At 36.7% G+C, this 14,360-nt stretch overlaps 1 protein-coding gene across 5 annotated transcripts in view; it reads right to left on the bottom strand.

Moving 5' to 3' along the window:
- Window positions 1-14,360, bottom strand: part of brsk2a (BR serine/threonine kinase 2a) — a 321,319-nt gene that overhangs the window by 29,176 nt on the left and 277,783 nt on the right. For 3 of the 5 annotated variants that reach the window (XM_039663149.2, XM_039663145.2, XM_039663146.2), the window contains exons 11-13: window positions 13,993-14,090; window positions 10,590-10,740; window positions 8,278-8,346 (exon numbers count right to left, since the gene is read on the bottom strand). In XM_039663149.2, the coding sequence (XP_039519083.1) occupies window positions 8,278-8,346; window positions 10,590-10,740; window positions 13,993-14,090 (318 nt within the window). The remainder of the gene's footprint in view (window positions 1-8,277; window positions 8,347-10,589; window positions 10,741-13,992; window positions 14,091-14,360) is intronic. The other 2 variants (XM_089127803.1, XM_039663147.2) reach the window with 1 other exon arrangement.

The raw sequence follows: 14,360 nt of genomic DNA, 5'->3' as shown, positions 1-14,360 counted from the left end.
CTCCTTTGAAGGAGCCGCTCTTTAAAAACATAATTCTAGACAGGGTTATTTTCATATTATCTATGAAAATAATAGTTTTTTTTTCTTTATTAGCATTACAAGTGAACCTTAAAGAAAATACAAAATAATAATAATTAAAAATACATGTCATGGCCCCTTTAGAGGAAAAGATCACCATAAACAAAATGTTATTTTTGAGTGAATGATCCCTTTTATACTCAAATGATATAATAGGTGTTTATATGTAAAACATTAGTCTAGGCTGAAACCCTCTGAGTGGCATCTCTCTCATGTGTGGGTGTTTAGATGAAGAGATGGCGATGAATCCTGCTGCTGCTAAAGATAGTTATTCTAATCTAGAGTTATAAAGGGGTGAGTGGAGGCATCCAGCACGTGACGTATTGGTATACGCAACGCAGAACAGCGTATGAAACGAATAAAATGCGAAACCTATATTTAGACATTATGTGGTGACTAATCGCCTGGCAGTCAGAGCATTAAAATCTTTGTTTGCAGAAAAATCATCACTAAAAGACATAAAACGAGCTCCTGGAACACAACTAAATGATTATTTAAAAGAATCAGCCAATCATTTTTGGAAGCAGTTTGTTTATATTAATCCAATTTGCTCAAATAGATTGGGATATTAACTGACTGTTAACATGACATGATTTTTAACTGAAGAATCAACCACATCAAAACTCACATCTCTTTCTCATGAATTTCCATTTAAAAAAAATTCACTCCTTCCCATATGCTTCACCAAAAAGATCCAGCTTTTAAAAATAACAGTTCAAAGTCTATCTTTTTTTTTTGACTTCCACTGATCTCATGCCTTTTAAATTCAATAAACAGCACAAAAACACAAATGATGCAACAGAAAGTCTGTTTCTGTTGCACTTCTAGTTTAAAATGCACTGTTTTAGGAGGTAGTACAATATTATACTTTAGAAGCTTGTTTTGCCATGGAAAAAAAAGAAAGAAAATTGTGGGGGAAAAAAATGTACACATTGCAAATGCGAATTATAAAGCCAGAATTGTGGGATATAAACTCTGACTTTCTCGCATTGCAAATTCATATTTCGCAATTCTGACCTTTTTCTCGCAATTCTGACTTATTTTCTCAGAAAATTGTGAGATATAAACTTGAAATTGTGAGTGATAAACTCAAAAATGTCAACATTGTACATTTAAAAAAAAAAAAAAAAAATCACAATTACCTTTATTATTTTTTATTCCATGGCAGAATCAAGCTTCCATATTATAGAGAAAGTTGGAAAAAAAATTAAAATGTCAAAACGACTCAGAAGATCTACACTAAAGATGAGTTATCTATAACTAATGTAATGTAACGCCATCTATAATCATAGCCCTAAAACTGGATCTAAATATGCACTCTTAGAAGAAAAGGTTCTATATAGAACCTTAAAAGGTTCTGCTACGTATTTGGTACCCCTGAAAGGTTCTATACAGAACCCTTTTTAAGGGTTCAATAATAAGAAACCCTTTAGTGTTCTTCTTTGTAACCAGGAAAAAGGTTCTATATGGAACCTTTTGGGTTCATTCATTATCATTTGTTTTGTCCTTTCCGGATTAAATATTTCATATTATTGACAAACATCAAGACCCTAAAATGTATTTATGAATGGATGTGAATGATCTCAAAATTCAAGATATGGGGGTTAAAATGCATATATTTATATCATTTATGTAGTTAAAGGAGTAGTTCAAAGTTTCAAAAAAACTTTTGCTGATAATTTACTCACCCCCATGTCATCCAAGATGTCCATGTAATTCTTTCTTCAGTCAAAAAGAAATTAAGGTTTTTGATGAAAACATTCCAGGGTTTTCTCCATATAATGGACTTCAATGGGAACCAAATGGTTCAAGGTCCAAAAGACAGTTTCAGTGCAAACTGCAAACTGTTCAAAGGGCTTTGAACGATTCCAGAAGATGAATAAGGGTCTTATCAAGCGAAACGATCACTCATTTAAAAACAAAAAACAAAAAAAGTTTAAGTTTTATAAGCTCAAATGCACCTTTAATCAATATCACACGAAGAGTGCCATTTTAGTTTTTCTCCTCCAAAATCAGCATGATTAAAATGTGATATTAAGTTTCTACAACAGTTTAATAAAAAATAATTTAATTACAACTACAAAATGTTGTGGAATAATGTAATATATGAATGAATAATAGCCTATAAAGAACCTTTGTGCTAAAAGGGTTCTTTCTTGTCTAGAACATTTTTGGTAACACTTTACAATAAGGTTCGTTAGTTAACATTAGTTAACTACATTAGTTAATATGAACTAATAATGAATAGCACATATACAGCATTTGTTAATCTTTGTTAATGTTATTTTCAACATTTACTAATACTTGATTAAAATCTTGTTAACATTAGTTAATGCACCGTGAACTAACATGCCCAGGTGAAAAAGACGTACAATTAAGTGTATTAAAAATGCATTACATTATATTTGTATTGTATTACAAACATATTTAAGTACATTTTTAATACACTTAATTGTACGTCTTTTTCACCTGGGTGAACAAACAATGAACAGCTGTATTTTCATGAACTAACATTAACAAAGATGAACAAATGCAGTAACAAATGTATTGCTCATGGTTAGTGCATGTTAGTAAATACATTAACTAATGTTAACTAATGAACCTTATTGTAAAGTGTTACCACCTTTTTTAGCATAAAAGGTTCTTTGGAGTTGAGTAAAGAACCCATGCTTCATACAGAACCCTTTTTTAAGAGTGTATGCTTGATTTACTCTGTGTTCACACTTGTAGTGTTTCTAGAGCAACGATGAAAATGACACATTTAGTCCTTGTTCACCCAGTGTTCACACTCTCATTTTTTTAAGACCAAACCAGGAATTCCTCCGTCACACAAACGATGATCTGTTACAAGGAGAAGGCGTTTCTGACGCTTCAATCGAACTGTAATGGGCAACATCGAGACTATGACAACAGGAACCAGGTTCGCTTTCCTTTTTAGAGTCGCACCTTGTGACATCACTTCCTGTTTTATTGTGTTTAGATGTCTTTGGTCCATGTTGTATTTCAGTCGAATGGTTCGAGTTCCTTTACAGGGTTCTGAGTTCGCTTATTTGGTGCGCACACTAAAAGAACAATCACACTAGTTTGTTTTAATCGAACCTTCATTGTCGGTTCGTAAATTGTCAAGTCCAAATGCAAACCCAATTCCATAAAAGTTGGGACACTGTACAAATTGTGAATAAAAACAGAATGCAATGATGTGGAAGTTTCACATTTCAATATTATATTTAGAATACAACATAGATGACATATCAAATGTTGAAAGTGAGACATTTTGAATTGCCATGCCAAATATTGGCTCCTTTTGGATTTCATGAGAGCTACAAATTCCAAAAAAGTTGGGACAGGTAGCAATAAGAGGCCAGAAAAGTTAAATGTACATGAGGAACAGCTGGAGGACCAATTTGCAACTTATTAGGTCAATTGGCAACATGATTGGGTATAAAAAGAGCCTCTCAGAGTGGCAGTGTCACTCAGAAGTCAAGATGGGCAGAGGATCACCAATTCCCCCAATGCTGAGGCAAAAAATAGTGGAGCAATATCAGAAAGGAGTTTCTCAGAGAAAAATTGCAAAGAGTTTGAAGTTATCATCATCTACAGTGCATAATATCATCCAAAGATTCAGAGAATCTGGAACAATCTCTGTGCATAAGGGTCAAGGCCGGAAAACCATACTGAATGCCCGTGATCTTCGGGCCCTTAGACGGCACTGCATCACACACAGGAATGCTACTGTAATGGAAATCGCAACATGGGCTCAAGAATACTTCCAGAAAACATTGTCAGTGAACACAATCCACCGTGCCATTCACCGTTGCCGGCTAAAGCTCTATAGGTCAAAAAAGAAGCCATATCTAAACGGGAACCAGAAGCGCAGGCGTTTTCTCTGGGCCAAGGCTCATTTAAAGTGGACTCTAGCAAAGTGGAAAACTGTTCTGTGGTCAGACGAATCAAAATTTGAAGTTCTTTTTGGAAAACTGGGACGCCATGTCATCCGGACTAAAGAGGACAAGGACAACCCAAGTTGTTATCAGCGCTCAGTTCAGAAGCCTGCATCTCTGATGGTATGGGGTTGCATGAGTGCGTGTGGCATGGGCAGCTTACACATCTGGAAAGGCACCATCAATGCTGAACGTTATATCCAAGTTCTAGAACAACATATGCTCCCATCCAGACATCGTCTCTTTCAGGGAAGACCTTGTATTTTCCAACAAGACAATGCCAAACCACATACTGCATCAATTACAACATCATGGCTGCGTAGAAGAAGGATCCGGGTACTGAAATGGCCAGCCTGCAGTCCAGATCTTTCACCCATAGAAAACATTTGGCGCATCATAAAGAGGAAGATGCAACAAAGAAGACCTAAGACAGTTGAGCAGCTAGAAGCCTTTATTAGACAAGAATGGGACAACATTCCTATTCCTAAACTTGAGCAACTTGTCTCCTCAGTCCCCAGACGTTTGCAGACTGTTATTAAAAGAAGAGGGGATGCCACACAGTGGTAAAAATGGCCTTGTCCCAACTTTTTGGAGATGTGTTGATGCCATGAAATTTAAAATCAACTTATTTTTCCCTTAAAATTATGCATTTTCTCAGTTTAAACATTTGATATGTCATCTATGTTGTAGATTCACAATTTGTACAGTGTCCCAACTTTTATGGAATTGGGTTTGTAGAAGTAAAGATACAGAGAGGTTTTTTTTTTTTTGTCATTTTAAAACCCCTTCCCCTGAACATCTCAAGCTTGAGGAATGAATCAGAATTCACCATTTTTATCTCGACTTCAACTGAGAAGTGAAAAATGCAAAATAACAGTTTTCATTTTACGTTAGAATCCTGATGCCACTGGAATTGAAGGGGTGTAATGAGGTCATGGGACAAATCCAGCATAATCCCTATTGAAATTTGATTGTTGCACAGTTTGTACTATTTCCCATTATTATTTTTATCATTATTTTAAATAAGGAGTATTGGGTGTGGATGCAGTCCGCAGCAGAACAGAGCTAGTCTCCTCTTTCTTTAGGTATGCGGCTGAAACACAATCATTGTGAAATCCTCAGGTGGCGCATCTCGGGTCATCTCCTGTCAATTCCCCATTTCAATCCCCTCTGGCCATTTGAGTGGGAATGAAAAGAGTTTAATGAAATTGGGTTTTGAAATGAATTGGAGGAACGAGACCTACTTTGTTATTATACAGTGGAAGGTGAGGGTTCAAAGTTTATGGCTAATAATGCTTGTGAAGAAAAGATAGTGGAGGCTAAAATAAATAGTAATTCATTTTTGGTCTGGCTGCGGGATGATGGTTCAAGATAGATGCCAATACATTGGATATATGAACTATATATATATATATATATATATATATATATATATATATATAGACTAAGCTACTTCATTTCATGATATACATTATGTGAAATTGTGTGAAATTTGTGACAATTCCCGGAAGGACCTTGACGGAGTTTCAATCTGCATAGTGTATGTCATAAATAAAAATGATTTCTGCCCCATTTACAATTTAAATGGATTTGAGTTCATTTATAAGGGAAATGCTAAGCAGTTGCTAGCCTTTAACATTGTATAACATGCTACAAAAATAGAAAATAATAAAATGTTATTAATTTATTTGAATTCAGCTTTATTTCAGTTTCCAGAACACACACATATTTATAAATGTGTGTGTGTGTGTGTGTTTTAGAAAATGATATAAAGCTAAATCACTGTAAAAAAATATTGTTGGTTTAACTTAAAAAACGAAGTAACCTGGTTGCCTTAAAATTTTAAGTTCATTGAAATGGAAAAATTGAGTTAATACAATGAAGTAGATTGATTTAATCACCAGAAACTCAAAATATTATGTTATATGAACTACATGCATGATTTAAAGCTGCAATACCTAAGATTTAGATGCCGCTAGAGGGCGCTACATTCAAAACAACAACAACGGCTTTGCTTGATGACGACGTGGAGGAACGCGGAATGATGGGAACTGTTGTTTTCAACTCCACCGTGGATAAATCAGTCAGACGGGAATGTCATGGATGAGGTAAAGTTAGATTTCTATAAACGTTGCGTTTAATGACATGCTTGTTTTTCATTAAACTGAAATAACCGCAAGAAAAGTCAGGTTTAAAAGTAAATTAGTTACTGTACGAGTCACTGGACGAAGCTATGGTGGAGAGGGTTTGAAGGGGCAGGTCTCTTGCAAGGAGTTGACGTGGCTGGTCCTCCTTGGTAACTTTATAAAAATAAAAAATCAATTTAATGTACATTTGACACATCTTTTCATGTCGTGTAAGTATTCAACCACAGCTACAGTTTCACAAAATTAACGTTAAGGGGGTCGCACACCGGACGAGAAGCTGCAGCGCCGCGTCGCACCACAAAATTATTCGAACACATTACTATCTATAAGTGTACACATACCGGCGGCGCCATTCGGCGTCTGTCCGCGGCACCCAGCAACGCCTCAGGACCGTGTTGCTTTGCTTCTCGTGGCGCGTTGCATCTCGTCCGGTGTGCGACCCCCTTTACAGCCAACAGTTCACATTCCGAGAATAAATGAAAAGAATAATTGTGCTCCATTCCATAGCAAATGCGCGTAACAAGCTGACGTTTGTTGCTTGATAGACGCTAACCCACAACTACAACTACCGCATTTGTCCAGGACTACACGTAGTGCGAGCGGAAACCGAGGTAAGCGGATATGACGCGATAGACTGGCGACTCCCAGCTCACCCCTGCTCACACGCCCCGTTTCCTTGGTTAAAATCTCAATTTTCTCGCGATTTAAACATTGTTTGAAACATTTGGAATATTGTGAGTTATCATCTTTACTAAATATATAACACTGGCCTTGTGATTTTGGGATATTTTAATGCAAAAATCTTAGGTATTCCACCTTTAAGTTGATTTGACCAAAGAAAAACCGTTGTGATTACAAATCATGAAAATATTTTTTTACAGTAGATGAGTAATTAATTAAATACATTAAAACAAGATTCGAAAATAACTAAAATTATTAAAACAGTTAAAATTAATTAAAGTTAAATAGAAATAGAAAGAAATTGAAACAAATTGATAAATTTGACAAACAATGTTTTACAAACATTAACAAAAACACATGAAATTGAGAAAATGAGAGCTAATTCAAAATATTAGTATCCAAACAATACTAAAATAACACTGTGTAAGATCATAAAAGCTATTTTATATAGCATAGCATAACATCTGATAAATGCAAAACAATTATCTGATTTTGTATAATTGCTTTACAGTTAAAATATCAAAAAATCTATCAAATAAACTTGCAGCACTATATGATATATTAAATCAAAATATTTTTGGAAGTTTTTTCTCCACTTTTTTCAGTTGTTTATACGTAAAGTGAAAAATATAGGGAAACAAATTTGATCCTTACGTTTATAGCAACAAAGTTTGTCCTAATACAGAAGAATTGCCTCACTTCACGCAAAATAAATAAATAAATAAATAAATAAAATGTACCATCACAACACATTACTCTTTTTTATATATTTAGTAATGGCAGTCAAACGATTAATCGTGATTAATCGCATCCAAAATAAAAGTTTGTGTTTACATAATATATGTGGGTGCACTGTGTATAATTATATATATATATATATATATATATATATATATACACACACACATGCTTGTATATATTTAAGAAATATTTTAATATATATACTGTATACAGATTTATATATAATTTATATTATATATAAATATAAATATTTTATATAAAATGTTTTTTTTTTCTTGAATATACATGCATGTGTGTGTTTTTTATATATACGTATATATATATATATATATATATATATATATATATATAATTATACACAGTGCACCCACATATATTATGTAAACACAAACTTTTATTTTGGATGTGATTAATCGTTTGACAGCCCTATATTTAGTAGAAGTATGCTAATTGTCATTCAAAGTCAAACTCCAAACTCGCAGATCATAACACTAACCAACCCTACAGTGTCGAAATCGTTTTTACACAATCATTCTTTGAGCATATTATGATGACTCTAGACTCTATGCAGGCTCTAATGCAGCGCAGGGTCAGTAAAAGGCTCTTGTAGGAAAGCATGAAAAGCCTCTCTGCATCTTTGATGACTAAAGCTCTGTGAACTATCTGAAGGTAAGAGGGTCAGCTGGTACCTTTCCTCTTTGCTCTGGGGTTTGCGTTTGGCATCCGAGATATCCAAGCTTTTACTGAACACGTTCTTACTGCAGCGGGAGACAAAGTGAGCAACAGTGAGTCTCTGAACAAAACAACAAAGAACTGAACTAACCGGCTATGAATAACAGAAAAAAAGGTATTCACTTTTTTTTTTTTTTTTCAATGGCGTTGGTTACGGAAAGTTATTTTTCTCATTCGGTTTTAGCTTTTTGGAATGATTTTCCAAGCCTAAAATTTGAAGCGTCACAGGAAAAATGGAGTTTAAAAAGGTAGAGTAGAGAAAAAAAGGAGTGAAATCCGGGATGAATGTGAATGAAAGGAATCGTTTCTCAAACCTCTGACACTATTTGCCTCACAGTGGCGTTTCTCAAAGCGAACGCAATGACAAATAGCCAGAGGGGTCATGAAAAATTCCTGAAGTGGGAATTAGTTGAGAATCTCCCTGGAAAACACAGCCTGCACTCAGTGCGTCATCAAATGTGCAACAAAACCACACACAAAAACAGATTTCTCTCTATTTTGATGTTTTGTTTTGAGTATTGAGTAAGGCACAAGAAACCCCGAAGCGGCAAACACTGAATTATTCGTAAAATTTAGGATAGGTGGAAATAAAGCTGTAGTCTTGCTCACAGACTCCAGTTAAGACTTAATGGGACAGTACAGGCTTTATATATTTATATAATCTGGATTTGGGTCCGAATTAAAAAAAATATCCAGCTTGGGCTTGTCCATATAACGGCAGTGATAGAGACCAGCATACCGCATCAGAACAACACCAGGGCGAACCTTAATTTTAGCGCAAAATAATATAACCCTTTAACCAGTTAACAGTTGTTGTGTTTTTTTTACAGTATCATTTGTTAGTCTTAATATATATATATATATATATATATTAGGGCTGTCAAACGATTAATCGCGATATATCGCATCCAAAATAAAAATTTGGGCTTGCATAATAACATGTGGGTGCACTGTGTATAATTATTTTGTATATATATATAAATACACACACATGTAAGTATATTTAAGAAAAAATATATTTTATATATACTGTAAAATATTGATATTTATATATAATATAAATTATATAAAAATCTATATACAGTATATACATGAAAATATTTCTTAAATATATAATTGTATATTTCTTATACAAGCATGTGTGTGTGTTTATATATAGAAAATAATTAGACACAGTGCACCCACATATATTATGTAAACACAAACTTTTATTTTGGATGCGATTAATCGCGATTAATCTTTTGACAGCCCTAATATATATATATATATATATATATATATATATATAAAATTAATTAATTTATTTATTGGAAAATATCTATTTAAATGAATGTACTGGTTAACTTAAAGCTTTACTGACAAAAAATGTACAGCAAAAGACAGTGAAAAGACTAACAAATGCTACTGTAAAAAAAAACAAAACAAAAAAAAAAACAATAGCAACTGTTAACTGGTTAGGGGTTGTTCCCCCTAAAATTAAAACCGTCATAATTTACTCGCCCTGGTGTTGTTCTGTGTTATGCTGGTCTCTATCACTGCCTTTATATATATATATATGGACGAGCACGAGCCGGATATTTTTTAATTCGGACCCAAATCCACATTCAAAACGTGTATTTTCATAATTTCAGAGCACTGTGCCACATCCAGCTGACTGCACTCTTATCTATGTGTCCAGTTTTCATTCTTTTTATTACTCTTTAAATACATTTTAAATAAATGTCTTGTTCTTTACTTTTAGTGTCACTCTTATTGCTTATGCACTTGTTGTAATTATTTTATGATTCTATTTTAAAATCATTTTTATAGCATTTTGAATTGAGTTTGAATTTTTTTATGTGCTATATAAATAAACTTGCGGCCTGAAAAAGAAAGAAGGGCACACGGCATTAGAACAACACCAGTCTTAGTTTTCATTTTAGGGAGAACTATCCCTTAAACAGTGACATCTAACAGGACTGTTCAATTTTGGAAAGATGAAAAAGAGCATATTACAATTTACAGTGAAAAATAAAATGTAAATTGACTTTCCCAGAATTCTCAGTGTGATGCCTCACAATTGATGTTTATAGAGTTTTTTTCTTATCAGTTACTTACATTCATGTTTTATGTTACATTATGTTGTAAATGTAACAAAAGCATTATTTCGACTCATCCCTTAGTTTTTGAACACAAATAGATGTTTTCCGTAGACGTAAAGTAGCATCTCTAGAGAAGGATGGATGTAAAGTATAATAGAAGTGTGTGTGTGTGTGTGTGTTTCCTGCACCTCTGTCCGTGCTGTGTCATGTCGATGGCTCTCCGTGCCGGTACAGGTGAACCTCCATCTGTAACGCTCAACACCTCCATCGACTTCCTCTCCGGCCTCCGCTTCCCGTGTCTGTTCAGCATGGGTGAGTCTACGCGCTTCCGTGGTGGATCTGCCACACACACATACACACACACACACACACACACACACACACACCAGTGTTGTAGTCGAGACCACCTCACTTGAGTCTGAGTCGACACCGAGACCAGACAGAGTCGAGTCCGAGTCAAGACCGAGTCCATAGAGAGTCGAGTCCGAGACCAGAGACGGTCGAGTCCGAGTCGAGACCGAGACCAGTGAGGGTTGATTACCTAATTTACTTTTATTTACTTAGAGAAATCCTTTTTTTTTTTACTGAATTTACTTAGAGTTTAAAAAATATGATCAGTTTAGGGTAAAAAGGCCACATAGTAGGTGGTGTTAAAAGTAATTTTATTACAATTTGTCATGCGCAGTTGCACACTAGAAATCACCAATCACTGGGCGTGTCAATCAATTTAAAGAAATATTTTATTCACATACATTAATAATCATGAAAAATATTTTTAATTAAATTTGAGTGGACTAAAAAAAAGTCCTAAAAGAAAAAATGTTCGAGTACGAGTCAATTCCGAGTCCAAATGGCCGAGTCCATGACAAGACCAAGACCATTAAAATATGGTCTCGAGACACACACTCGTGTTCATTTTTTGGGCGGTAAAGCCGCTCTCAGCAGTGCTTGTGATTGTGTAATCATCCCCAATTTTTTTTTTATTTTTTATCTTTTTTATGTTGATCGAGCATTCATCGAGAGAGTCACCGTGCCCAGTTTGATGACCTGTTGTCCCGCATCGGAGCGAGGATCACCGTCACCCTCATCCACATAATCTGTCATTTATTTTTGTTTTGATGATACATAGATCCAGCCTCCAAAAGTTATTAACCTGTCCTGGGATTTTCTCTCTCTCACGTCCAGACACGAACTTATGCACATATGTGTTGGTTGTCTTTACATCATAATAATATTTAATATAATCTAGGTATGGAATAAATTACACTCAATACAAAAACGAAGGTGTCTGGTAAATTGAAAAGTTTTAAGTGATAAAATATTTGCTTTGTTGTGCAAATTACAAAATAATTTATTGAAGCATCCAGGTACTTCCCCACATGAGCAAGCAGCTAGGCTCCTGATTGGTTAGCACGGCGCAAATTGACGCCAAAGTTTAGCTTTTTCAACTCGGGCGGCAGACGCGAATTCGCGTCAAACACGTGAATACACAAATAGCACTAAAGGCCAATTTATACTTCTGCGTCGAGGGTACGCCGTAATGTGCGGCGTTGGCTACGCACGTAGGCGACGCCGTTGTGAGCATTTATACTTCTGCGTTCAGGTCTTGTTGCTCTGCAGTACTGCTCCGAAACTCTAGTTGGCGGCGGAGGGTTTTAATGTTCCACTGTGTTTAGATTCCTCACGGCTAGGGCACTACAAGCAATAGCGATTGAAAGAGAGTAGATCATGTTGGAGTTGGAGCTTATTGAGGTGGAAAAACAGTTCACTTTAGTGAAATTACTAAAACTAAAACGCAGAAATGACAGAAGACGTCGGAGGAGATGGTACGTGTGGAAATCATAGACAGTGATGGAAATGTGTGAGAAGGTACGTGCGGAAAAGCGTAGGAGGAAATGCGATGCTACCAAGCCGACCAATCACCGATCTTGCGGTCCGCGTCGTCGCGATGTGTAGTTACATTTTTGAAGAGGTGCGCGTCAGGCGACGGCGAAGGGTACGCGCAATGGGACGCGTCTGTGCGTATGCTACGCCGTACCTACTGCGCGCACCCTACGCAGAAGTATAAATTGGCCTTAACAAAATCATTCACGCTTAACGCGGCAGACGCTCAATTCGCACCATTCGCGTGAACTTGACGCGCGAATGAGGCGTATCCGCGTCTACCGTGCCGCGCTCTACACCTTATTCGCGCCGGAGGAATTTTTTACGCGCATAACGCGTTTTCCATTGACTTAACATTGAAATCACTCGCGCCTAAAGGCCAATTTATACTTCTGCGTAGGGTGCGCGCAGTAGGTACGGCGTAGCATACGCACAGACGCGTCCCATACCGCGTACCCTTCGCCGTCGCCTGACGCGCACCTCCTCAAAAATGTAACTACACGTCGCGACGACGCGGACCGCAAGATCGGTGATTGGTCGGCTTGGTAGCATCACATTTCCTCCTACGCTTTTCCGCACGTACCTTCTCACGCATTTCCATCACTGTCTATGATTTCCACACGTACCATCTCCTCCGACGTCTTCTCTCATTTCTGCCTTTCAGTTTTAGTAATTTCACTAAAGTGAACTGTTTTTCCACATCAATAAGCTCCTACTCCAACATGATCAGCTCTCTTTCAGTCGATATTGCTTGTAGTAACCTAGCCGTGAGGAATCTAAACACAGTGGAACATTAAAACCCTCCGCCGCCAACTTGCGTTTCGGAGCAGTACTGCAGGGCAACCAAGACCTGAACGCAGAAGTATAAAGGCCAATTTATACTTCTGCGTCGAGGGTACGCCGTAGTGCGCGGCGTTGGCTACGCACGTAGGCGACGCCGTTATGAGCATTTATACTTCTGCGTTCAGGCCTTGGTTGCTCTGCAGTACTGCTCCGAAACTCTAGTTGGCGGCGGAGGGTTTTAATGTTCCACTGTGTTTAGATTCCTCACGGCTAGGGTACTACAAGCAATATCGACTGAAAGAGAGCTGATCATGTTGGAGTTGGAGCTTATTGAGGTGGAAAAACAGTTCACTTTAGTGAAATTACTAAAACTGAAAGGCAGAAATGAGAGAAGACGTCGGAGGAGATGGTACGTGTGGAAATCATAGACAGTGATGGAAATGCGTGAGAAGGTACGTGCGGAAAAGCGTAGGAGGAAATGCGATGCTACCAAGCCGACCAATCACCGATCTTGCGGTCCGCGTCGTCGCGACGTGTAGTTACATTTTTGAAGCGGTGCGCGTCAGGCGTTGTTCACACTCTGTATTATGGCCAAGCATGCGCGCTTAAAATAGCATCTGAATGTACGTGCAAACGCTAGTTTTTTTCTGGTCAGTGGCGCAATTTTTTTCTGGAACTGCAAAATAGCACCAGGGAATGTTTGCGCCAAAACACGCCTCCTGAACCGCCTTTACTCCGCAAGTTCAGTCCCTAGTTTGCCGGGCTGCGTCTGTGGAGGGAAAAGTCTGCTTTGCACAGGTGCAAAATTCGAATGATGACATGCGTCGATGTACAAAGTCAATTGCGCTTGGTGCAAAATAGGGCCGTAAGTGTACTTGTCTGATTTATTTGCTCTGATCTGAGATCTGAATGCTCATTTCTTACCGATATCATTGCGAGGAGGAAGGTTCTGGTCTTCTTGGCTGGGGTATCTCTCCTTACGGTCCAACAGAAGGAAATAGATCATCTTCTCCTGATTTTCACTGATAAAACAGAAGACGGGAAACGGAATATGTAAATAGGCACATTAGAAATAGCTAAATTATCATTTTCTACCTTATAGATTGAACAAATTGTCTTTATTCATCCATAAGATATAATGAAAATGTAAAATAAATGATATAAAGAAATAATAAAAAATATCCTAATTGAATAATAAAGGTTGGGTCCTCTAGTTTTACATAAATAACAACATCTTTATCAATTTTTCTATAGGCAACAAGATTATAAAAGCTTATGTGTCTATAATATGA

This window comes from Pimephales promelas, chromosome 25, assembly GCF_988280905.1.
Source record: "Pimephales promelas chromosome 25, fPimPro1.hap1.1, whole genome shotgun sequence".
In the NCBI taxonomy this organism is placed as follows: Eukaryota; Metazoa; Chordata; class Actinopteri; order Cypriniformes; family Leuciscidae; genus Pimephales; species Pimephales promelas.
This window is presented reverse-complemented; position numbering and strand designations above follow the sequence as displayed.